Below are 26,626 nucleotides of genomic sequence, written 5' to 3' on the forward strand. Positions count from 1 at the left end.
GATCACCTGGGGTCAGGAGTTTGAGACCAGCCTGGCGAACATGGTGAAACCCCGTCTCTACTAAAAATACCAAAAATTAGCCGGGTGTAGTGGCAGATGCCTGTAATCCCAGCTACTCAGGAGGCTGAGAGAGGAGAATCGCTTGAACCCAGGAGGCAGAGGTTGCAGTGAGCCAAGATCACCCCATTGCACTCCAGCCTGGCCAAGAAGAGTTAAACTCCGTATCAAAAAAATAAAATAAAATAAAATAATAATAATAATAATAAAGTAAAACAGGTAGGATTTTTTTTAAGTCAAAAATGAAACACAGGTATGGAAATATGATAAGCCTTTGTCATAAAAGGTCTTTTAATGCCCTTGTGGCCTCAGTGCCACATCAGACTCTTAGCTGACTCGTAAGAAGCAAAGAATATCCTATCCCTAGAGCTAATTTTGGTCATCTTCAGGCAGGAGCATCCAGGAAGGAAAGCCAACTGACTAGCAGTTACTTCTCCAATCCGAGTAGGCACAGTAGAAAAATGACCAATAAATATCAAAGCCAGAACAAACTCATTGCATATCATACATGTTAAAGGAATAATTACAATTGAATGAGGTGAAACAAGGAATACTTCTTTTAGAGTTTATATTTTTTAGAATTCTTTTAATATCCCCAAAACAAAGAGAAGGCACTATGATTTGGCAAAAAGACGGAAAACATTTCAGATGGTGAATGTTCCAAGGTAAAGAGGCAGAGAGACAAAGAAATGCAAATAGACATGTGGTCAAAAGGAGGTGGGTATGGTTGGCTAGAATAAACTGGACATCAGAAGAAAAGAGAAGTAATACTTACTAGTAGATAAGGGGGTATCCTAGATACCATTTTAATTCTCATACTAACCCCATTAAATAGGTGTTAATGACACAGTAGAGATTAATTTCCCAAGGCTGCAAACTACTGAGTGAATGAACTATAATTAGACCTTAGGTCAGCCTGAATTCAATATCTAATCCTTTTCTACTATACTTTATTAGAAATTCAGAAAAATTATGTTACAGACTGATTAATATCAAATAAGTGAGTAATAAAAATTCAAAGAATTTTTCTTTGAATTTAATTTCCCTAAATTTTAACAGAATACTTTCTGATGAAAAGTTTAATTTCCCATAACAAAATAACTCCAAATGAATTTAACCAATAATTTTTCAACCCAGGGACATTATTCTTATATGACCACTAAAAAGATGAATTCCCAAACTCCCTCTCACATCCATTAAGAATAGGGGATAGCACCATATTCCTTAAATGTGCTGGAGGATAAATAAGGTTTAGAATCCATGAATTTTAGAAAGCATGAGTTTTTCTTTGGCCTTAATAGTCAAGATAATAAACTAATACAAGTGCTTTAATAAATGTAAAATAAAAACTATCAAGACAATTCTGGCAAAAGCAAACTCCTAGAGTTCAATGAGCCTAAAAAAGAATAAAGCTGTATTCCCAGGTCACATGAAATCTTATATTATAAGTCATGAATACAGCTTGTGTAAATTTATCTCTACTAACATGCCTCTCTAGGAGTATTTAATCTCTTACCTACAGAGAAGTTCTATGAGATGAGCTTGTCGAAAAGCCTTTGCAGTGTCTCTGGGAGCAATCGTCAAGAGGTTGTCCAAGAGGCTGCACATTGCTGAAAGAAGAGATGGAGTAACAAAAACACACAGTTTGGGCAGGGGGGCAGAAAGAGATGAATCATGAGGTGGCCGTGGTGATGTACTTTCCTGGTGACCTATTATTGAAAATAAACATAAGAATTAGTATTTTACTTACCTTACAGTTATGTACAATACTCAAAAGTTCTTATAATCATAGGAAAGTTCCTGAAAATGATAATAGATAGTTAGGGAATTGCTTTAGCTGCTTGGATCATCTTAACCTTAAGGCTAGGGGTCAGGCTACCCCTGCTACTCCTGACCTCCACCCTCCACCATGTGTGGATGCAGATATGTACACACAAACATTGTCATATGCAGAAGAGACAAGTCAGAAAGGGTAGAACATGAATTCATGCCCCAAGTATTCAGACACTGAGGAACAAATAGATGATTTGCAATCCTTTTTCTGAAACTCGAGGGGCCAGAAGTGTATCCAAATTCAAATATCTTTAGATGTTTTTCAGAGTAAAATCCTACTTTTTTTTATTTTTTAATTTTTAATTATGGATATATAATCATTGTACATATTTATGGGGTACAGATGATATTTTGATACAGGCATACTACGTACAATGCTCAAATCAAGGTAACTGGGACATCCATCACCTCAAACATTTATCGTTTCTTTGTGTTGGGAACATTCCAACGCCACTCTTTTAGTTATTTTAAAATATACAACAAATTACTGTTAACTATAGTTACCTTGTTGTGCTACTGAACACTAGATCTTATTCCTCCTAACTGTATTTTGTACCCACTAACCATCCCGTCTTTATCCCTGGCTCTCCACGCTTTGGCCTCTGGTAACCCTCATTCTACTCTCTATCTTCTTCATGAGTTCAATTTTTTTTTTTTAGTTCCCAAATACGAGCTGCAATATTCATCTTTCTGTGCCTGGCTTATTTCACTTAACACAATGGCCTCCAGTCCCATCCTTGTTGCTGCAAATGACAGGACTTCATTCTTCTCTCTGAGTAATATGTCATTGTGTACATATATGGTTCGTTTTCTTTATCCATTCATTTGCTGACGGAACTTAGACTGATTCCTTATCTTGGCTATTATGAATGGTGTTGCATTCAACATGGGAGTGCAGCTATCTCGTCGATATACTTTTTTTTTCCTTTTGGATATATACTCAGCAGCTGGATTGCTGGATCAGAGAGGGTAGGTTCTATTTTTAGTTTTTGAGGAACCTGCATTCTGTTCTCCACAGTGGTTCCCAACAACACTGTATGAGAACTCCCTTTTCTCCAAAATACTTTCAGACTTTAGAACTGTAATAAGGTACCTGCACCTACATTAGTTTACACCTCCATTAACCTTTGAGCATTTCCCTTACTTTCTGGCACAGCAAGATGTTCCAGGTTCATCTTGTTCTTTTCTAGCCCAAGCTCTAAAATTGGATATTTATTCCAAAGTGTCGATTCCGTAAAGTGGAGAACGGAGTTTGGAAAACAAGATTTGGGCACTAAATGTATACATTGCTATTTGGTGTGTCATTGTTTCTAAGCTAGAAAATGTGTGTGTATACATGTATGCATGCACATATGTACCCCTGGGCACATAAACATATATTTTTTCTATGAATTAAAAATCACTTGCCTATAATTCCAGAATTTTGTGAGGCTGGAGCAGGAGGATCACTTCAGGCAAGGAGTTCAAGATCAGCCTGAGTAATATACAGAAACCTATCTCTACAAAAATATTTAAAAATTAACCAGGCATGGTGGCACATTCCTTTAATCCTGGCTACTCAGGGGATGAGGTGGGAGGATTGCTTCAGCCCAGGAGGTCGCAACTGCAGCGAACTACGATCACAGCGCTGCACTCCAGCCTGGATGGCAGAGCAAGACCCCATCTCTTAAAAAACAAAATAACTGATTCATACTGAAAGCTCCAAATATAATCCAACACTCCAAATATAATCCAACATTAAACACCTTCCTCCTTCCATATTTGTAATTTCCTTTTTGTGAAAGTAAAAAATCTGGCTTTCATTATCTACAATACATTTATTTATTTGCCTTGCCTTACAAACACATTAAGCAGTTTCGGAATTTCTAACTAATAATACTGCAAAAAATAAAACTAGTAACTAGAGTTCAATGCTTGGTTACAGTTCTTTTTGCCATTAGTCTGAGAACTAAAGTCCTAAAAATATGTCTGAGAGTTATTGGGGTTACTTCCTCTCTCACTTCAACGCTATTCATGTGAAATGTAACTGGATTAATTTGTTTGTATTCCATGTTATCGTTTCCCATTTTTGTTGATTTTATTTTTCTTTTCAGCAAGTAAAACATACATGGTTATAAAAGTCAACCTATACAAGAAGATACATGCAGAGAAGGGTCACTACCCCACCCCTCAATCTCTTCCACACTGTTCCCATTCTCTCTTATTTCCTACTTAACTCCCATCCATTCTCATAGTTAATCTCATTCATTTCCAGCGGTGCCTTCCTGTTTTCTTTCTACACAAATAGATACATGTATTTTAAATTTCCCCTTCTTTCATATGCAAAAGTAGAAACTGTAAATATCATAAACTATACATACTCTTTATTATTGTGCGTCTTTCTTCACTTGACAATATTTCCTAAAATTTGTTCCATATCTGTTTGAAGATATCCTCCCTTTTTTTTTTTTTTTTTTGAGAAAGGGTCTCACTCTGTTGCCCAGGCTAGAGTCTAGCGGTGCAATCATGACTCACTGAAGCCTCAAAGCGTGGGCTCAAGTGATCCTCCCACCTCAGCCTCCTGACTAGCTGAGACCACAGGTGTATACCACCATGCCCGGCTAATTTATTTTATATTTTGTAGAGATACGGTCTCACTATATTGCCCAGGCTGGTCTCAAACTCATGGCCCGAAGTGACCCTCCCACCTCAGCCTCCCAAAGTTCTAGGATTATAGGTGTGAGCTGCTGTGCCCAGCCCCCTCTTTCTAATAGCTGTAGTTCTCCATTGTTATTTTAAAAATAAATTTTATTTATAAATAATTTTATTATATGTTTATCATTATCTATATATTGTTATACATTCATTAAAATCTATCCTTCTACTTACAGGCATTTGTGTTGTTTCCATGTTTTATAATTACAAACAATGCTTGCTAAATTATCAAGTGCATATGTATTTTTACATTGCTGGAGATAAATAAAAGAGAATTCCTAGAAGTGGAATTGTTTAATCAAAGGTAAATACATAGTTCTGTTATCTATTGCCAAATTCCCTTCCAAAATTATACTAATTTGCATTTTCTCTAACAATGTATGAAAGTGCTCATTTTCCACAGCCTCGCCAACAGAATGTACTGCCAATACTTAATTGTTGGCAATTTAATAAATAAAAAAGTATCTTTGGGTAGTATTAATTTGTATAATATTTATCCAAAGATAAAGGCTACTTTTAGGTCCTTTGTGAATTATCTTTTCATGTTTTCTGCTCACTTTTACATGCAGGTTTGTGTTCTTTTCCCCTCAAATATTACGCCTGTAATCCCAGCCACTTGGGAAGCTGAGGCAGGAGGATTACTTGAGTCCACGCATTCGAGACTACAATGAGCTATGACCATGCCACTGCACTGCAGCCTGGGTGACAGAGCTAGACCCTGTCTTTTAAAAAATAATAATAAATCTTTGGAAATAAAAGTGGAAAAAATTAAATTGAGATAATTCTAATGAAAACTGTCCAAATGATTTCAAGGGAAATCTTTCGGTATTCATAAAATATGTATTACATATCTTCAGCACTTCTAGAGCAAGCATATAGAAATCGTTTTTGAATTTTTCCATAAAGACAGCTAATTCAGAATATAAACTGATATATATTTTTTCTATTTTCTTGCTAATTTATTTTGTAAAACTGAGGAGGACATTTGATGCCCTGATATCTTATTTCCAGGTTTTGAAAAAAAAGAAATATACCTGACAGTGTCATATATCACCAAAAAATTGTGAGGATTAATCCTCTGTTCACGCCTCCCCTTTCTGTGGGTATTCTTTCTTCTATATGCTTTCTTTTCTTTTTTTTTTTTTGGTCATATATATGTGCTGAAATGATTGGCAAACAGTAAAACTACATAAATATACATTTAAAGCATACTATTTGTGGATAGGCATGGTGGCTCAGTCTGTAATCCCAGAACTTTGGGAGGCTAAGGCAGGTGGATCACCTGAGGTCAGGGGTTCGAGACCAGCCTGGGCAACATGGTGAAACCCAGGCTCTACAAAAAATACAAAAATTAGCCAGGTGTGGCACTGCACCTCTGTAATCCCAGCTACTCAGGAGGCTGAGGCAGAAGAATCACTTGAACCCAGGAGACAGAGGCTGCAGTGAGCCAAGATCACACCACTGCATTCCAGCCTGGGCAACAGAGTGAGACTGCCTAAAAAAATAAAAATAAAAATAAAAATAATAAAATAAATTTAAAATCAAGGGTAATCCAAACAAAAAACAGAAAGCCTGTATGTCCACACAAATGCCTATATCACATGATGAATGGGTAAATGTAATATATACATACAATGGAACATCATTCGTCAATAAACAAATGAAGTTCTGATACATGCTAGAACATGGATGAACCTTGAAAACAGCACACTAAGTGAAAGAAGCCAGTCATACAAGACCACATGTTATGATTCCATTTATACAAAATGTCCAAAACGGGCAAATCTATAAAGAAGGAAAGTAGATTAGTGATTCCGTAGAGCGCCAAGAATAGGGGAGACAGGGAGTGACTGATAACAGGTATAGAGTTTTTTTGTGGGATAATGGAAATGTCCTAAAATTGATCGTGGTGACAGCTGCACAACTCTGAATATACTTAAAACCAATAATCTATATACTTTTAACAAGTGAATTATATGGTATGTGAATTATATCTCAATAAAGCTGTTAAAAATAAGAATAAGGCAACATGCTTTTAGAGATAAATGCTCATGAAATTCATGATCAAATTTCATTTCATGCCCTATGTCCTTAGCCATTTAAATAAACTGAGTTTGCTCCTTTTGTTCTTAAGAAGATCAAATGAGTATTTTCTACAGGTAAATAATTTTATATATTGTGAACATGAATTACTAAAAACCAAAATGGAACACTGTTTAGGAAATTATTGGAAGAAATATTGTAATGAAAGTTCAAAGTTTTAATTCAGCAAGTTTTTCTAAATGTTTTAGAAAGCATTCTTTCTGCATATACTTATATGTATGCCAGTGTTTAAAATTACTTTCTTTTTAGGTAGTGTAGTCCTTTCAAGTCAGGCATTTAATGCTACTGAATAAGGCTTATATACTCTCTAAAATTTAAAAAAAAAAAAAAAAAAAGCAAAGTTGCAAATTTGAAGCACAGCAGGGTTGGAAGCAGTTCCCAGTACAAGGAGCAAAATTCATATACTGCCATTAATAAAAATAAGTCCCAAGTTGTGTATTGCACATTTCTAATAAAAAAAAAAGACTCAATACATTTCATGTGCCTTTAAATGGAATCACAGCCTTAGAAAATACTTAAGACCAGAATCGCTTTACTTTCAAGTGGATTACTTGTAGTAAAATGTTTTCTCAAAAGAAGGGAAAAAATAAAGTTAAGTTATACCCATCAATTCCCAAATTCAAATGTCAAATACCTATAAGAACCTAATAAGGAGCCATATGGGAATTGGGCTATTTATTTGATAGTCAAATTCCATTTATTAGTTAAGAGCATTTGTTTTATTAATTTCTGATATATTGGTTCTAAATGTATTTCATAATGGTCTATAACTTATTTCATTAAAATTTTGTTCTTTAGACATTTACTTTCAAAATATCTGTCTAGACCAAGTTGTCATTTTTCTTTTTGAAGGTAGAATGTCTTTGCTAAAAAGATACCTTGAGCCACAAACTGGTCATGGGAAGCTTCAGGTACAAGTGTTGTTGACTGCACAAGTGGCTGAAATTCAGTACTCTCCAATGAAGGTGCCACCTATGAATCAGTAAATTATTTTACTTATTAATGTTACAGTATGGAAAATGAAACACAGGCAACATACACACAAGATATCCTTAAACAAGGAGATTTATAACAAAATTATATTAGTTAGGATAACTAGAAAAGATTCCATATCTTGGGAGTTACAGCAGTTTTTTTAAATGGCATTTCCACTTCTTCTTAAAGGAATTATCATCATTTACATAAATCAGTAACTCAAAGAAGCAAAGTATTGACTTGAGGCCCATTTAGGAGTTTAAGGTTCCCATAAGGCCAATTCCCTCATTGCCCAAATGTTAGAAAGGCTAAAATACACCACCTTAACTATAATTCATTGTGATATTTTGCATTTCTTGATTCATAATAAAGATATTTTTAATGTTCCAAATGGCACACATAAATTTTAATAGTGCCTAAAAAATTAGAAGTATTAAAAGATTGTTCTCTTCTTCGTCTCATATCAAGGAAGAACACTAAAAAATTGTGCCAGTATGCTGTGATTGCTTCAGAATACAACATTAAACATAACAAAATCTGAGGAAAGCAAGTACAATTTCACCTACAGGTTTATAATGAGCAGATCGACCGACCTTCTAAGACTGAAAAAGCACAAAGCGATGTGTTTGGCACCTTTTAGATGAAAAACACTTACGTAGTGAGGTCAGATAACTCTTTTCCTTACCATCAATTTATCTTCTGTGAAATATTATGAAGTGCCCATACCTGAGTAGCCTCCATATCAATGCATGCAACACAACATTAGCTATCCATAGAAGTTATAAACCATCATTCCAGACTCAGATCCTATATAGCTCACAGTATTTGTACACTGATTGTGCGTATATCTTAACACTTAAAGTAGAGTACCTTAGAGTTACCATGATGAAATGAAAGCAAAAACTAAGGTTATTTTCATTTGCAGTTTCTAATAGTAAAGAGAATATAAATTTGAAGAAATTACTAAAAATGGAATATACAGTTTTTTAAATCTCCCTTTTAACTTGAGCCCTTAACCATCTTTCATCATATTAAGTAAGTATAACAGTCATGATGCCAAGAAATAAGTGAGAAAGCTGCAGCTAAAAAAATGTAAGCGAAGCACATAATCTAAAAAGCAAATCTGGAAAAAAGTTCAGTCTAAATAAGTCAATCATAAACAAACATTAAATGCCTTATTTTATATATTAGATCCAGATACTAGGTAAAAATAACCTAAAGCTTGCTTGCTTTTAAAATTATATTTGCCTACAATTGGCGATGAGAGGCATGTGAAAAAATGCTCCCGTCAACAGATATCAAGACAACATTTATAGTTCTGTGAAGAAAATAATCCTACGCCAAGACTGCTATCACCAACTATGCACAAGCTAATATATCTGGTTCCTGCCACAACTCTTTTGGTTGTATAAGAAAGGTGAAGGGGATAATGATGCTGAAATCCTTCATCATTTCACTGAACATTCTTTCAATTGATAAGAATGCCTCAAGGCCTTGATAATAAGGCCTCAAGAAGGCCTTATTAGTGATATAAATAGAATTAGGTACCTGGTTTGTAGTTTCAATGATCAGTGTGGGAAAGGAAAGCTTATAAGGTCCCACTAAATACCTGGCTCATTAGAAGAAAGCGAAGTTGTGATTCACAACAAAGGTGAGCCATGAATGAAGATGCGACTTTCCTTAGTACAGTCCACAGGAGGGATACACAAGCTTAGAAAAGATGCTTTTAGAAAGTACCTTATAGTTGTATTGTAACTTACCCCATGTAGTTGGGGAAACACAATGATTGCTTTATATGGTGCTTTAAAATTGATTATAGATGATTTATATTTGTACTAGCCTCTATTTTTTAAGTTTGCTAAATTAACATTGTCATTTTAATACGTAAAATCAAAAAAGTATTAAGCAAATTGTCCCAGTTCTATGCTCAAATCCTTGATTAGAAATAATCTCCAATAGATAGTATTTGGTTACATTTGATAAAGTACATCGATATACAGATATGTTACTTTTCACCTTAAAATCCAGGTAATAACTAGACAATTCTGGCATTCAAGTATTAGCTACTGGAAGGTGCAGTATGAGCCTATGAAGCTATAGGTAGAAAAAGCCTGATCTAGTCCATGTCCTCCTTTAGAGAAAAGACCACAAGTTAAGGGAATTGTCTGAGTTGAGACTAATTAGGATTCTCAGTCCAGGACTGCATTCATGACAGCATAAATGCGTTAAAATCAGAGCAAGTCCTCAGATGTACCTCTTCAGAAAGCTGGCTGGACTTCTTTGAGAGGAGAGGCTTGCTTCTTTCTCCCTGATGCCCCATGTCCCCGTGGAACTTCAGGTAGACTAACTTCACCTGCCCCATCCCAGGTGAAGGAAGAGGAACTGGCTTAGTTTAAGAGCAAACTGAGTCTGCTTAAGTCATCCCTTCCTGTCAAGCTTCCCGCTGCTCTCTACCTCACAGTAAGGAGGATAACTAGGGTTGTCCTCTTACAACAGCGAGAGTCTAATTCTTGTATCTATCACTCGCTCAATTCATTAAAATGGGCAAAGTGCAAAATCACAATCTAGACTTTTCCCTCGCTTTCACATCTGCCACATGACATATCTTGAGATCTTCAATTTATAATCCCTCAATAAGACAAAAAAGAACCCTGAATTTGAATATATTTCTAGCTTTATCACTTTACAGATATTACAAAAGACAATCCAAGCTTTTTAGAGCTGGTTGATGCTACTTTAAGGTACTGTCATCAAACAGACTCAGATTCATGTCATGGATGTTGCTAGGGGATAGGAGCTGGGGAAAGGGGGAGATGTCTGGTCAAAGAGTACAAACTTTCAGACAAAGTGAGTATGTTCTGGGGATCTAATGTGTAGCACGGTGAATATGGTTAATAATACTGCACAGTCTACTTGAAATTTCTTAAGAGAGTAGATCTTAAGGGTTCTCGTCACAAAAAAAAAGGGTTAACTCTGAGGTGACAGATGTGTTAACTAATTTGACTGTGGTAATCATTTCATCACATATACATATATCAAATAATCTCACTGTATATCTCAAATATATACAATTTTATTTGTCATTTTAGCTCAAAACTAGGAGAAAATAAAAAATAAAATGAACTCAAATCTTGCTTATAAAAATAAAAAAAATTGTCTTCAACGTGTTTGTGAGATTTGGTAACTAAAGGTTTCTAAATTATGCGTCAGTGTAAAATAAGCAGCTAAAATTAAGAAAGTCCCTTTGAAATCACTGAAAATAGCAAAGTCATTTGCCATATCCAAGTAGAATTGCAGTGTAAAAAACAATTTCTGTCATATAAGCAAAAATGCATCAATGTACAAAAGTGATTTTCTTTGTATCTGCCTTACAGAAACAAGTGATTTCACTGGACACTTTAACACTTTCTGAAAGTTAATTCAGGACTTGAATATTGTATTTGTCAAAATGATCTTATAATAGTTTCATCATCTTCCCTCAAAAGCAGTACTGGTGCCAAAACAGTTTATTTAATTGTTTTTAAAAAGGTACTAAGGGAGAAAAAAATAAGGACTGTAGTGTGAAAAAAATAAAGTGCAAGTCTAGCCACCTTTTGAAAATTTGGAAAAACACAAGATATGAAGGGTTTCTAAGAGATTCTAAGTTCCATGTGTTCATTTTAATAAATAATACCTTTCTCTATATGCCCAAGAGCAGGAAAGTTTTGGCATGCTTCTTAATTTGTAATAATTAATTCTAACCAAATTATAACAAGAAGTTTAAATTATTTCAACTAATAGATTCACAATTCAAATGGATTATATACAATATACTTAAAAAAAAGAAAGCTCAGAAAGTTCCTCTGAAGGAATGAGCAGAAGATAGATGATTCTTGCATGACTAACTAAAGGACCACTTAAAGAGACAGATTATCATCACAACATAGTCACAGTCCCTGTGCCATCCTGTGTGTAACCTAAGAGCACAAATTTCCAAGAGCTTGTCTCATTTGTATTTTCCTCCTAACTAAATATACAAGGTTGTTAAGACTCTGGATAATCCACAGGTAGCTGAAATTTATTTAAACAGAGTATAACATTGTCTTTCTCTCTCCACCATCACATAAACTGCCACCTCCTCAAGTTTTCCTGGAGTCACCACGCTGCAGGTATTTATATGTCCTATCAGTGATGCCTATGTCAAAACCGACTTTCTTTTAGAAAGTCTTTTGGATCCATCCCTGCTTAAACTGTTCTCTATCTACTCTTCCTTCTATAAAACAATTTTAACTACCACCAAATGAGTGTCATAGGTTATTTCTGTCATATCAGTTGTCATGTTTCATGCCATTCCATGCTGCTGAAATATCGTTATGTCTTTATCTTTATGGCTATTATATCTTACCTCTTCAAATCCAAAAACTGATTGAGTTTTCTTAACTAACTCCTATCTGATTAGGATTTCCATCCCACATTCTACTCCAAACAACCTCTTGCATTTTCTGGATGTTAATGCCTTCAGTAGACACAACTTCACACTTAGTTACTTTCTAAGGCATACATATTTAAGTATGCTTTACGTTCTCAAGGAGACTTTCGTCATTTGTTAAGTGGTCACTGAACCCTAAAGAATATTTGAATCTTTTCAGCCCCTTGCAAACGTCTGTATGCACATAAAGGAGAAGGCGGTAACACTCGAAAGCCCGTTTCGGTTGCCACGTCCTACACAAAATCACTTTTCATTTCCTCATTCCTTCTACAGAACCCTCACTGTCCCTTGACTGGACCATCTTTTATGGGATCAATCACATCTGGCCTTAGAGTGAAGGAGGAAGCAAACATACTTCTGGACTCAAAAGAATGGTCTACCAGTTACCATGCCAGGAATGTGAACAAGCATCCGCTCCGTGGAGTGCCCTAATGTCCATGCCCTAATGTCCTCTTTTGCAAAACAGCGGCAATGCTTTTCCGTTTTTTTAAGACCAGGAAGTGTAAAAATTCTCTGTAAATGTTTAGAAAAACTAAAATCAGTTTTCTTTAAATCTGTGCTCCAGAAAAAGTTTGAAAGTATCCCATTTTTCTCAAAAAGAAAGGAATTACATTTCCCACATATTTTATTTTGACAATTGATAAATTAAAGAAAAAAATACAGACATAGTTCTGCTCAGGAACAACAGAAAAGACCCAATTTTGGTCATAAAGCTGTTGCTGCACACAGGTGTGTAAGAGGCACAAACAGCTATCCATCTTGTATATAAATGTGATTTCAAGAAGAAAAACAACACCTAATGGCTGAATCCTCCTACCCCAGAAGAAGAGAACATCGAGTTCGATAGAGGCCACTCCTGAGGAAGCATTTACAAGGGCGATGCCCCCAAGCTAACAATGACACTCTGCTTACTCTATCTGCAGTTTATAAAACATACAGGACCCAACAATCCTTACAAAGCTTGCCAAACAACTGAACTAATATACATTAGGAAACAGCACGAAAGTCCCTAACTTGGCATTAAGAGCACAAAATGGATAGTGACCCAGAAGCAGCATGCTGGATGACACAACCCAAATCAAAAGATGATGCTTTCCTTGGAAAGACAAAATGGAAAAACCAGTCAACCAACCAATAAAATATTGCATTTTTTTCTCAATTCTGAGAGAAACAAAACAAAGATACAAATAAGTAGATAAGCTGATTAATAAGATTTACATCCACTCAATTCATACCTCAATTTGTAACTTCAACATTTTCTTATACATAAGAAAGTATGACTTGGTCTAAGTACTGACAGCTTTGGTTTAAAGTAATAATGTCATAATGAAAACACTCTCCAGATTTTTCTCCTGTTGGGACAAAGATACATATCATCTTGGGTATGGTAAAGAAAATATAACAACTAGTAGAATTAGGGTACTAAGACTATTTTTGTAAATAAAAGTCACCCATTCTAAAAATTCTGTTTGAAATTCCCCCAAAAAGAAAGTAAAAAGTAGACTCTGTAAAAATTCTAACAGAATATACTAGTCTTTAAGGAAAATAATAAGAAATAAATTTTACACATATTACAAAATTCTTAAAAAAAAAAAAAGATTCCATTGGTATATATTTATAAAAGTCTGTGTTACATTCAAACACAAACAAGTTAAAGGCCTTAACTTTAATCGGGGTGCTTCTTTCTTTAATAACAACTACAATAAATAACATATTTCCATATTTTCTCAGAGAATCTAGTATTCTAACCTGTAAGATTTACGTATTATTATAAAATAGAGAAATTCAAAAGGTTGATATGCTTTTGCTTTTTGTATTTAGGTTTTCTTGTATAGGGTAAATACAACTTGAGTGCTAACCACAAAACAGCTAAGATAACTCAAAGTTAATTACAACAATTATTATTTACTGAGTACCTACTAGAAGCAAAAAACTGAAGTAGGTATCAAAATTTCAAGGCTAGTCTATAGCCCTTTTGACAAATAGGCTCACCAAACAAAATTTACTTTTAAGCACACATTCATGCTGTCCTTCTATGAACTAAATAACCAATTAATAAAATTCCCTTTGGCATTTATCATATTATTGCTCTTGTTGAGACAACGGTACACACTATCTCCACCTTGGAAAGGAAAGCATGACATCTAGTGGAACTCGGGTAATTATCTTACTTTTCCATATGAAAGTCCAATGTAGCACTAAACACAAATATTTCTCTTGAATCTAGGGGAAAAAAGACTTAAAACTGTAGCAAAAAGTATCAATCTTTTGAGAAACTAGGAGATAGATTAAACATAATCTTTACATTATAATGTCTGTATAATAATTATTAATCTCATATTATTTTTGTTCCTGGAAACAGGTGCATCAAAGCTTTGCCTTCCTGATATGTTGTATAACACAGTAATTATTCCAAAAAACACTTTAAAATTAAAGGTAATGTTTCCCAGTTGAGAATAAATGATTCTGTATGTTTGTAAATAACTGAAACCTAGTATCAGTCATTCCTTATAAATACCCAGTGTTTCAAACTTGTCAGCAAAAAAAGCAACTAATGGATGAATGAAAGGGGAAGGAAAGAAGGCATGCAGACAGGCATATATAAATGTCAGGTATTCCAGATAAACTTCTATGTGATGCAAGTATTTAGAAGTGTGTTTAAAGTTGTCAGCACTACACTAGAATCATTTGAATGTTCTTCATATTGCCCTGCCCTTAGGCACAATTTCAGGGTAATCAACCATTTTTAATCATGTGGGATTTGTTCTCTTCTAATACTAACGATAAACACATTTTCACACTTTTGTACTATCAAAAAAGGTAGGAAAGAGAGGTTGAAAATTCTCAACTAAAGGGATATTCAGTGTAGCTATACTGTAGCAAGGCACACCCTGGTTCAAACTCCAGTTCTGCTCCCTATAGCACTAATGATCACAGAGTTACTTTACTTCAGAGTGGCTTGAGCACACAGAAAAGCAAGATAAGTATCTATGATGTACGGCTGATGTGCAGGTTGAATACAATAATTTAGCAAAATTCTGCAGGCAGTACTTCGAATAAATCACAGCTGTTATAACCTTACACTTTGTATTCTTATCTCTCCCACTATGCAAATTCACATTTTTTCAGAGATTCAAAATGAAGGACTTATGCATTCTTTGCAAGTACCGTTGTTTCTGAGGTCGAGAGAGAACTTGGATCTCGATCCTGACATATCCTAGATGGGGCCCTCCAAAACTTGAATGAGTCATCTAACCCTGCAACAACAAGAAGACTGTTAGTTAACATGGACACCCTCCTGGGAACTGTAACAATTAACTAAAAGAGTACTCATTACAGGACACCAATTCAAAACTAAAGAAAGAAAAAAACTGACATGGATCTGGCTTCTGAGATAGACCATTATTAAAAAAGAAAAGAAAAACAAATCTAAGGAAAGAGTTTTTTTTAATGTACATAAGAATCACTGAGAGCTTGCTAAGGCAGCTGCTTCAGCCCCAGCCCCAGAGGCTCCAATACCCCAGGTCAGAGTGGAAGCCCTGAGCGTGCACTTCTAACAAGTTCACAGAAGAGGCTAATGCTGCTAGTTTAAGGGCCATGCTCTGAGTAACTGATCCAGAGAAATCTAAACAATTAAGTGGGTCACTGTTCTAATAGGAATATTTAAAATGTTCAAAACTTCATCAAATCTCATTTTCTTGATTCCTCCAAGAACTAAACAGAAAAGTGAATCATAAATTCACACTTAACAATTTGGGGATAAAGGAACTTCATGTCTTCAACTTACTCTTAAATGGCTCAGAAGGAATATACATAGATCATACATATCTGTTTATTTACACACACACGTGGTAGGATGTAAACACAGTAAAATGTTAAGATTTGAGAAATTTTTTGTACTATTCCTGAAGCTTTTCTGTAAGTCTGAAACTATGGCAAGATTCCAAAAAATTATTATAAAAATGAATTTAAAAATAAAACCTATTTATATTATTAAATTACTATTTATTATGAGATATAATTATTTTTATGTGCTCAGATCTTATATTTGGCAAATCTACGAGGACCTACAAACAAAAGGAATAAAAAGGTTTCAGGAAACTATTGTGACAAATAAGTAACATACTAAAATAAATAACTTTTTGATACATGAGCAAAATGAATTAGAAAATGTAGTGGGGGCCGGGCGCGGTGGCTCAAGCCTGTAATCCCAGCACTTTGGGAGGCCGAGACGGGTGGATCACAAGGTCAGGAGATCGAGACCATCCTGGCTAACACGGTGAAACCCCGTCTCTACTAAAAAATACAAAAAACTAGCCGGGCGAGGTGGCGGGCGCCTGTAGTCCCAGCTACTCGGGAGGCTGAGGCAGGAGAATGGCATGAACCCGGGAGGCGGACCTTGCAGTGAGCTGAGATCCGGCCACTGCACTCCAGCCTGGGCGACAGAGCCAGACTCCGTCTCAAAAAAAAAAAAGAAAACGTAGTGGGAAAAAGTCTCATTCATAAGAAGGATGAAAAAACTGTACATTGCCTAGAAGTGAAAGTTCCAAAAAAGTTTAAGACGTTAATAGAGAAAGAAACTATAAAACTGTACTGATGGGCATAACATAACTCATAAAATATTAATAAGATGTCAAAAATAATTTCCATGAAGAATTTATAATACAGAAAAATGCTTGCAGAATATTCAGTGAAAGAAGGAAATACAAAAATGTACATAAGACATCAACATAATCACATAAAACAAACAAAGGCTAGACAGAGTTTAAAAAAGACTGGAAGAAAACACATCTCTCTGGGTGGTGGAACTGGAAATGAATGTTTTCCCTGTATACTTTCATTTTTCAAACTTTTAAAACAAATATATGTATTTTTAAGTTTTTAAAAATTACATATTACAAAAATAAAAATATAAAGATATTGTACTTACCATTTAAATCATTGCCTTCTAAATTTCTATCAAAAGCAGAAAAATTCAAATCAAACATACACCGTCCTAGGTAACAATGTTTTACCATCTGATGCAAATGTTCATAAAAATGGCAATGATATAAAAGAGCCTGAAGGGCAGGTTTTCCAATGAGCGATAGGCCAGAGTCCTCATCGTGGACACAGGGCCCCTGCAGGAAAAGAAGGAAAGAAGAAGGAGACACTGATTTATCCAACAATTTCCTTAAAAAGATCCATTGTCTCCTCTCGAGAAAACGAATGGGTCCCAGATACTCCCATCTCCTTCCACTCTGTTTTTGTCCTTACAAAACAGAGTTTTTATAACGATAGCAGCCTGACCTAGGACAAACTCTTCCATAATACTCTAGGTCTTTGCTGCCTAAACACTCCCGTGAAGTGACAAAGCTGATCTCTCTCTCTCGAGGGGTCATTTCATTTAGAATGTTTCTATGGAATGATCAGCTTTAACCAAGAAATCACATACTTGAGCCAAAAACACAACAAAAACAGTATTTTTCAACCTACATATAATAGTAAAATGATAGGTGTTAAAATATATGCAATAAGGTGGTTCATATATTATGTTCAGAATTATTTTTTATACCTATCACTAAGCCAGGTAAAATAAAAAGGTCGATCAATATCCATATGGCAAAAACTGCCACATTACTTCCCACTGAATTAATCCTGACAAGGAAAAACAACACACATGTACACACACACACACACACACACGAACCGCCACCAGGAGGCTGAAAAGAATCTGCTATTACACAATTTTTCTCTTTGCATTTTTCTCAAACAATTTTTTGCATTGTCACTTACTACTTTTCCTGGAATATCTAACAGCAAAAAGCAAGCAATGAGGATAGGTTTGAAGTTTGCAAATAATCCTATCATCAGTTTATAAGTATTTCTATTTTCTGGGAAATTATAATAAAGTTAAGATTTTAAAACAGGCCATAAGAGAGAGAAAAGTAAAAGACAGCAAACAGAAATCTAAGAGCCAACAGGAAAGATATGTTCAAAACATACTCCAAGTTGACCTCTAACCGTAAGATTTGTGTGTGCGTGTCTCTTCTCTCACCCTCCCCATCACCAAGAGAAGATGGATATTTTAACTTACTCTTCAGGAAGGTAAAGGAATTCACAAGTTAAAGGCATAATTACACTAACAAGGTTATTTCTATTCACACTTCTTTTTAAGGACATTTATATACATCACTATAAATTAAACCTCTTACTTCAATATTCAATGTCTTTTATGACTACAAAGTTGTTATTGCTGTGTTGTAATAAATCTACCAACACTGTGAGCTCACTCTTCCTAAACAGAGCAATTTATATAAGAAATAAGACTATTGTGAAGAACAGCCAGCACATGGTGGTCACTGTTGTTATTTTAAATGTAGAGGTCTAGAAGAATCAGGTAAAAGAGAGAGAAATACAAAGAGAATGGGGTTATGTGGCTCCTGTGTATTAACCAAGGTATATGTTACAGGTACTGGGGCCCTTTAATGCATTACCTTGTTTTATTATATAGAATGAAGTATTCACCCAAAATCACAGAGTCAATCTTAACATTCACAGTTTTAAGAAATTCTATCTTTTAAGCAAGTTATAACATACTTAAAATGTATAAAACATGCCAAACACCCAAGAGATTTGCAATAAACTGCTTAACATCACAAATTAGAGCCCTCATTATAATAATACAGGGAAGGAATTAACAAATAAGACAAGAATTGTAGTTTAACTAAGTTTACTAGCTTCACTCCATTTAAAAAGTTCAATAAATCAAAAGTGATTAATCAAAGTTGTACAAAAACTATTATTCAAAATATATTTTATGATACACAGAACTACTTAAAAATATTGTGCAATACAGATTATATAAAATTACCCAATTTTTCTTATTTTTGCAAAATTAGGTCTATATGAATGCTTCCTCTATCAGTTACCACAACCCCAAATTTGCAAAAGTTTAATGAAGATAGAAAAGAGAATGTAAGCTGCATAAATCTTGAAAACAGAAAAAAAACGAGCATTTACAGTTCTTTGAGAGCTCTTAAATCTGCTGATTCTTTATTCTGTTCAAGGCCTACTGAGGCTCATGACTACACCATCTGTTAGGAAGACAAGAGTTACAAACACACTGTCTTCTAAAATCCAACATTTCTTTAGTTTTTAAGTATTTTAGAAGTGAGAAGTTATACATGTAAATATGATATTAGAACTTCTGTAATTATTCTCTAAATATGTAAAATTGTCACAGTGATAAAGAACCTAGTTCAATCATATTTTCCCTTCAATAAATTAAAAATTCATTTTCTAGTTCCTGTTAATATAAACACAGACTTAGAAAATACAGATAACAAAGAAAGTCATAATAAGAGACACAAATGTATAACTAAATCTATCTAATAAAGTTTAGAATCTGTTCTATTTTTCCTCTGTTTATAAATCATGGTAAAAAGTATTTAGCCTACCAAGATTGAAGAAGCTAAGTTAGCTTATGAACAAAAGATTTAATATCATAGAAAATAGTACAAAAAGGTTTAAGATATGGAAATACAAAAGGAAATAGAGAAAATAAATTCACGAGGCCTAATAAGGGACTTATGATTTCTGGAAAGATAAAATACAACACAACAAAAGGAAAATTCATCTTAAAAGAAATAAATATGAAAAGATTTGTCAGAGCCAAAAAAATATATAGATGATCCAAATCTTCAAATTATGGAGCTTAATAAATGTCAAGCAAGAAAAATGGAAAAAAAGATACATAATAAAAAAAATTCTAAAACATTGAGGATAAAGAGATGATAATGAAAGAAAACACCAGCCATAAAGAAGTAAAAAGAGACGAAAATTCAACTTCTCATCAATAGCACTGGATGCTAGAATACAGTGAAGCAAAATTCTTGGGAGGAATAATTTTCACCAAACATATGGTAACTAACCACACTATCAACCCAGTGCAATTTAAAGATACTTTCAAATATGCAAGAACTTGTGATATTTATCTCTCATGCACTTGTTACTAGGTACCAGTACAATCATTTTGAGAATTATGACTAGGAAAAGAAGTTCTAACAGAAGAGAAAGGATGATTAAGAGCTTAGAAAAACTTAAGACATGAGACATGATATGGACCCACAATATAAAAGAAAACAATCAGGAACCTCAAGTGAAAATAAATCACCCAAATCAATTTTTAAATTACATTTTTTATATATACATATACACACACATATACACGTATATGTGTACATATAAATGTATACACACATACAAACACCAGAAAACTTTTCCTCTGAGTATTACATGAGTTGGTCCTGGAAGTAGAGATAAGAAAGTGTAACCACAGTCCACTAAGTGGCTCTGTAGTGAGTTATGGTGTTCAACTTTTAGAAGCAACCTACAGATAAAACTGAGACTGCAGATGAGAATGTAAACATAATCAGTCCTCACAAAGTAAAAGTAAAAATAAAACTATTAAAGATGAGTATTAGAATTGGAAGAGGAAAGACTGAAGAAAGGACAGGTACATCTCAGCCATGTCTTATTCATCTCCAAATGGGTTGGGGTCAAAAGATATGATGTGTGGGTAACAAAACCAGGAAGAGCAAGTGTGACCCATGGAGAAATCCCACTACTGGATATCTACCCAGAGGAAAAGAAGTCATTATACAAAAAAGATACTAGCACACACGTTTATAGCAGCACAATTTGTAATTGCAAAAACGTAGAACCAATTCAAATGCCCATCAATCAATGAGTGGATAAAGAAACTATGGTGTGTGTGTGTGTGCACGTGTGTGTGACACCACACAACAGTTTCTGCGAACGGCAGTTCACGCGCGCGCGCGCGCGCACACACACACAATGAAATACTACTCAGCCATAAAAAGGAATGAATTAATGGTATTTGCAGTGGTCTGGATGAGATTGGAGACTATTATTCTAACGAAGAAACTCAGAAATGGAAAACCAAACATCCTACGTTCTCACTCGTAAGTGGGAGCTAAGCTATGAGGATGCAAGGGCATAAGAATGACACAATGGGCTTTGGGGACTTGGGGGGAAAAGAGTGGGAATGGGGTGAGGGATAAAAGATACAAACTGTGGGCAGTGTACATTGCTCAGCTGATGGGTGCACCAAAATCTCACAAATCACCACTAAAGAACTTACTCATGTAACCAAACACCACCTGTTCCCCAATAACCTATGGGAAAAAAATAAAAATAAAACAAAACAAAAAACTAGTGAAAGAAAGTTTGTTGAGAAACAGATATTTAGTCTCAGAGCACCTCCTTCCAAAAGAAAAAACTGTAACTTTACAAAGGACAAAAAACAGGCAGATTCTGTCTCTACTAAGTAATCAAAGTTAATATTACCAACAAAGGGAAAGAGCGATATGATATCTCTTGACATGATGCACTGAGAACCCATCACTCCTATGGTTTTTCTGCCAAAAATGCATAACCCAAATCTAAACCTGGGGAAAAGGACAAATCTAATTGAATGATATTACAAAATATAAGTAGCCTGCATTCTTCAAATATGTTAAGATCATAAATATTTAACATTTTGAAACTATTTCAGATGAACAAAAGCAAATATGTAAGACAAGTATTTGCAATGTGTATTCCTGAATTGGATCTTGGATCTAGGATTGGATTTTTCTTTTTTTTTTTTTTTTTTGGCTATAAAACACCGCAGTGGGACAACTGAAAAACCTTGAGTGATCTCATAATTTTGATAATTATTATTGTGATTATGTAAGAGGATATCCTTATATTTAGGAAATCCACACTTAAGTGTTCAGAGGAAAAGAAGCATTATGTCTCCAACTATCCAACAGTTTAGAAAGAAGACACTAGACAGAGCTGAAGTAAACGTGTAAAATAACATTCGGGGAATCTGGGTGAAGAGTATATAAAAATTGTATTGTTTCACAAATTTCCTATAAATCTGTTTTTTTTTTTTTCAAAATAAAGTTTAAAAAGTCTATGTACCAATTCAAAGTCCTATCACAAACATGGAAAGTAACTAAAGCATGAACAAGTTTATTTAAAATCACAAACTGACAACCCATTACGTTATTTAAGTGCATGACATTACCTTTTACATTTAAATGTGAGATTATTTTCAAGTGGAAAGAACTTAAATATTACTAAAATTATGCATAAGCTACCATCATCATGCATAAAATAATTATAGCAATGTTTCCTGGGTACATGTCATCCCATTAGGTCATAAGCCCAAGAGTACTAAATTGGATTATCTGTGAATCTCCAATATTTAGACACTCAACAAATGTTTACAGAAATGAACTGAGACAAACTACATCAATGATCCATCTCTAATCAATAGATTTCTTGTTATAATCAACTCTAAAATTGGTTGTTACAGTTTCAGGGATACGGATTTGTGACACTACTCTTCAAAGTAAACCCAGTTATGAAATCATCCACATTCAGGAGTCTTAGCTCCTAGTCAGACTGTGGGAAACTGGGCTGAAAAACACTGGACAGTTGGGAGCCACAATACAGTTTCGTGTCAATTGAATACTGGCTCTGTTTTCTCTCCCGGACAGAGAATGTAGTATGTAGGATTTTTGTTTTTAGAGACAGGGTTTTGTTCTGTCACCTAGGCTACAGCACAGTGACACAATCATAGCTTACTAAGGCCTCAAACTCCTGGGCTCAAGCAATCCTCCTGCCTCAGTCTCCTGAGTAGCTAGGGATTAGAGGTGCGTGCCACCATTTCAGGCTAATTTTAAAAAAAAATTTTTTTTTTTTTTTTAAGAGATGGGGTCACACTATGTTGCCCAGGCTAGTCTCAAATTCCTGGGCTCAAGTGATCCTCTCACCTCAGCCTCCCAAGTGTTGGGATTACAGGCATGAGCCACCACGTCCAGCTGGGATGTAGCTTTGAATGAGGCTGAGTTTGACTCAAGAACAAGACCAATGTTTATACATATCCCTCTCAAAAGTTAGTGTCCTGAATATAAAAGAGCTATGATACACCAATACAGCAGGAACTGGGTTCTCATATCCAGCCGGGGGCTGGAATCAAGGCCTCGGTAGAAGTGCTGGATGCCAGAGGAAGCCAGGCCGAGATACTTCATCTGCTCCTCCTCTTGTTGACCACCGCACTTGCAGTATGCTTCTGCATCCACGGAAAAATAAAAGCGGAATTATGCTACAAAAAGTAAGGTTTATTTCTAACTGTATTTACTTACGATATTAAGAACAAAAGGATAACTCGAATGTTTCTCACATTTTAATGAATCAGTCAAGACAGACAGAGCACTCACTTTCTCTGTGGTAGGGGGTTGGGAGAAACATTTTTAAAAATATAAAAAATGTAGCCCTGTCAGAAACAAACATTCTACATAGGAAGATTAAGTTGAATGGTAAGAAATAATGCAAATATGGAAAATAATTTAGTGGTAAGACATTAAATGTTAGTGTCTTTAAAAGGAAGATTAAAATGGGAATTGCAGGGGTTGGTAAAATTATTTAATACTTTAAAAAATTAAATTGTTTTAAATTATTTACTTCCCATCTTGTCCGAGAAAAGATTTAAGGCCCATTACAAGGAAAGGTAAATTGTAACATGATAGTAAATGCATACCAGGGATAAAATAAAGAAAAAAAGCCAGAGATATGAAAAAAGTGCAAGCATGAATAAAGCTTAGAACGCAAGCTGGGTGTGGCAGCACACGCCTGGGGTCCCAGCTACTCAGGAGGCTGAGGCAAGCACATTGCTTGAGCCCAGGAATTCAAAGCCAGCCTGGACAACACAGTGAGATCTCACCTTTTTTTTTCTCTAAGTACATATAGAAAAAGTCACAATTGATAAAAAGGGCTCTACTTTCTGGCATCTAACAATAAAAGGGAAACTCGGCTATAAAATCATTCATAATTTATATACGCGTATTACTACTACTAACAAGTACAATTCTAGTTCATGACATGAAGCAGGAATTTATGCTAGTGTGCAGGGAAAGGAGAGGAAAAGGAGTAGTAATTATAAAGAGAATGCTTCAGAAAGCCTATGAAACAAGAGTGCAGGCAAGAAAACAAAGTGCAAAGCAACAGAACCAATTCTCTTTGTTAAAAAAAAAAATCAAATATTTACCTCAACCAAAATAAAATTTTAACAAGGCTCCTAAACATGCTGCTTCATGCTATAGCCTCCAAAATACTATGAAAAGTACACCAAAATAAGTAAATGAAACATTTTGTTGAATAAGGTTATTATTCATAATTCCACCAAAGACTGTGAATTTTAAAATACTGGCTATGTGGCCCCTTTTTCCTGGTTGCGAAAGACTACATGCCCCACTAGCTGCACCCAGAGACAACCGTCTTGCTTCCTTCTTGCAGCAGCTGTTTCTACTTTGGAATTTCAGACCCCACTAAACTTTCTTAAAATTGGATGACAGATACACTGAGGTAACTATTTTCACTGCCAAGAAAGGACACGTAAACAAACAAAAATAACCAAAAAAAAAAAAAAAAATTGAAAAGAGAGGAAGAAAAATCCGAATTTATTAAAAAGCATACAAGATAGTCCTTATTTCTCTAATTTTTCTTAAGACTAGCAAAAGTTGTAATCAAGTATTGTTTGTGACTGCAGTGGCTCTCCAACATTTTTATTCTGGCCAACTTGGCAAGGCCAAAACTCCAAAAGCTAACTTAAATAACTATTTTCCACTTTTTAGTAGAAAATGATTTCCATGATGAAGACTGGAGAATAACAAAACCAACAAACTGCAGTAAGCATGCCACCAGCAACAAACAGGAACTTCACTATTTAATTTGTAAGAGAAAAATATGAACAGCTACACACAGTTCTGTATTATAACATAATGTCCCAGGAACTTTAATATAACTTTAAGATACTCTGTCTTTATACTTATTTCAACAATTAAAAATTCACTGGTAGTACATCACCAACTATATCCATGTACATGGGTCACTAGTTTAACGATGGGAGCAGAGATGATTTGTATTTGAGCCAAAAACATGTTTTAAAATGCAGTCTCCAGATAACAGGTACCAAAACTACTATACTATTAATATAACTATTAATCCTGCATATTCCCTCCAGTTTTGTCTCCTGGTTTTATTACAACATGGAAAGCAGACAAGCAGCCACTATCAGAAGGCAATGTTAAAGAAATTACAAGCAAATTACAAGCCTGAGATTTACAATGACTGGTAGGGTTACCCTGGGTTTGTAAAGTTTGGAGAGGTAAGCCTTCCGAGAGTTAAATGCTACCTGGGCCTTGACAACCACCTGGATTCATGCTTCGGGTCATGTGCGGAAACTTGCCCTTGCTACAGCTCAGCTTGTTTCACTAACTCCTCTAAGAGTACAGTCTAATTAAAACTTAAAAATAAACCTTAGATCGGCCAGGCGCGGTGGCTCAAGCCTGTAATCCCAGCACTTTGGGAGGCCGAGACGGGTGGATCACGAGGTCAGGAGATCGAGACCATCCTGACTAACATGGTGAAACCCCGTCTCTACTAAAAAATACAAAAACCTAGCCGGGCGAGGTGGCGGCGCCTGTAGTCCCAGCTACTCCGGAGGCTGAGGCAGGAGAATGGCGTGAACCCGGGAGGCGGAGCTGGCAGTGAGCTGAGATCCGGCCACTGCACTCCAGCCCCGGCGACAGACCGAGACTCCGTCTCAAAAAAATAAAATAAAATAAAATGAACCTTAGATTTATACAGGATTCTGAAGAGTGAGGTATAGCAGTATGACAATATAAACGTATAAGATGAAAACATATGGATGGGTAAAAGAACAGAGAAACAGCACATCTCAAATGAGTGTACTTTTGTATCTTCCAAATTATCTAAAAGGCAGCAACATGCACGGACTTGAAGGCCATCATCCTAAGTGAACCAGCTCAAAAATGGAAAAGCAAACATTGCACGTTCTCACGTATAAGTGGGAGCTAACCAGTAAGTACACAGAGACATAGAGACAGAAATAACAGACACTGAGACTCCCAAGGAGGGAGTAGGGGAGGCGGCTGAGGTTAAAAATTACCACTGGGTACAGTGTTCAATATTTGGGTAACGAGTACAGAAGCCCAATCCCCGTTATGCAATATACTTATGTAACAAACATGTACATGTATCCCACGAAGCTAGAATTTTTTTTTAATGTAAGCTATAAAATGTTAGGTAACTATTTACTGACATGATGTCCAGAACATGAAACAGCAAGTTAACCCAACAGAACCCAAAGCAAGATAAACCATAACCCGCACTGTGCACTAAACTAGAAAAGGAAAAAAAGATGCTAACAGCAACACATATTTAACTATCTACAAATTTGCTTATTATTACTAAATTAGAGAAGTAATATAGCGAAGTGGGTAAGAGACTGCCTAGACTCAAAGCAAAGGAGTACCACTGACGAGCTGTGTGATTTAGGACAGACTATTTAAACTCTCTGTGCACAAGTTCCTAAGTTTAGAAAATGAAGATAGTAACAGCTCACAAGTCAAACAATTA

The 26,626-nt window shown here is 35.2% G+C and overlaps 1 protein-coding gene across 1 annotated transcript in view; it reads right to left on the minus strand.

The window, feature by feature from the left end:
* The window catches only part of RTTN (rotatin), a 202,104-nt gene that overhangs the window by 54,537 nt on the left and 120,941 nt on the right, over positions 1-26,626 (minus strand). The window contains exons 34-37 of the mRNA XM_011944090.1: positions 17,061-17,250; positions 15,299-15,387; positions 7,566-7,659; positions 1,574-1,766 (exon numbers count right to left, since the gene is read on the minus strand). Of these exons, the coding sequence (XP_011799480.1) occupies positions 1,574-1,766; positions 7,566-7,659; positions 15,299-15,387; positions 17,061-17,250 (566 nt within the window). The remainder of the gene's footprint in view (positions 1-1,573; positions 1,767-7,565; positions 7,660-15,298; positions 15,388-17,060; positions 17,251-26,626) is intronic.

Source organism: Colobus angolensis, unplaced genomic scaffold (genome assembly GCF_000951035.1).
Source record: "Colobus angolensis palliatus isolate OR3802 unplaced genomic scaffold, Cang.pa_1.0 Scaffold225, whole genome shotgun sequence".
Lineage (NCBI taxonomy): Eukaryota > Metazoa > Chordata > Mammalia > Primates > Cercopithecidae > Colobus > Colobus angolensis.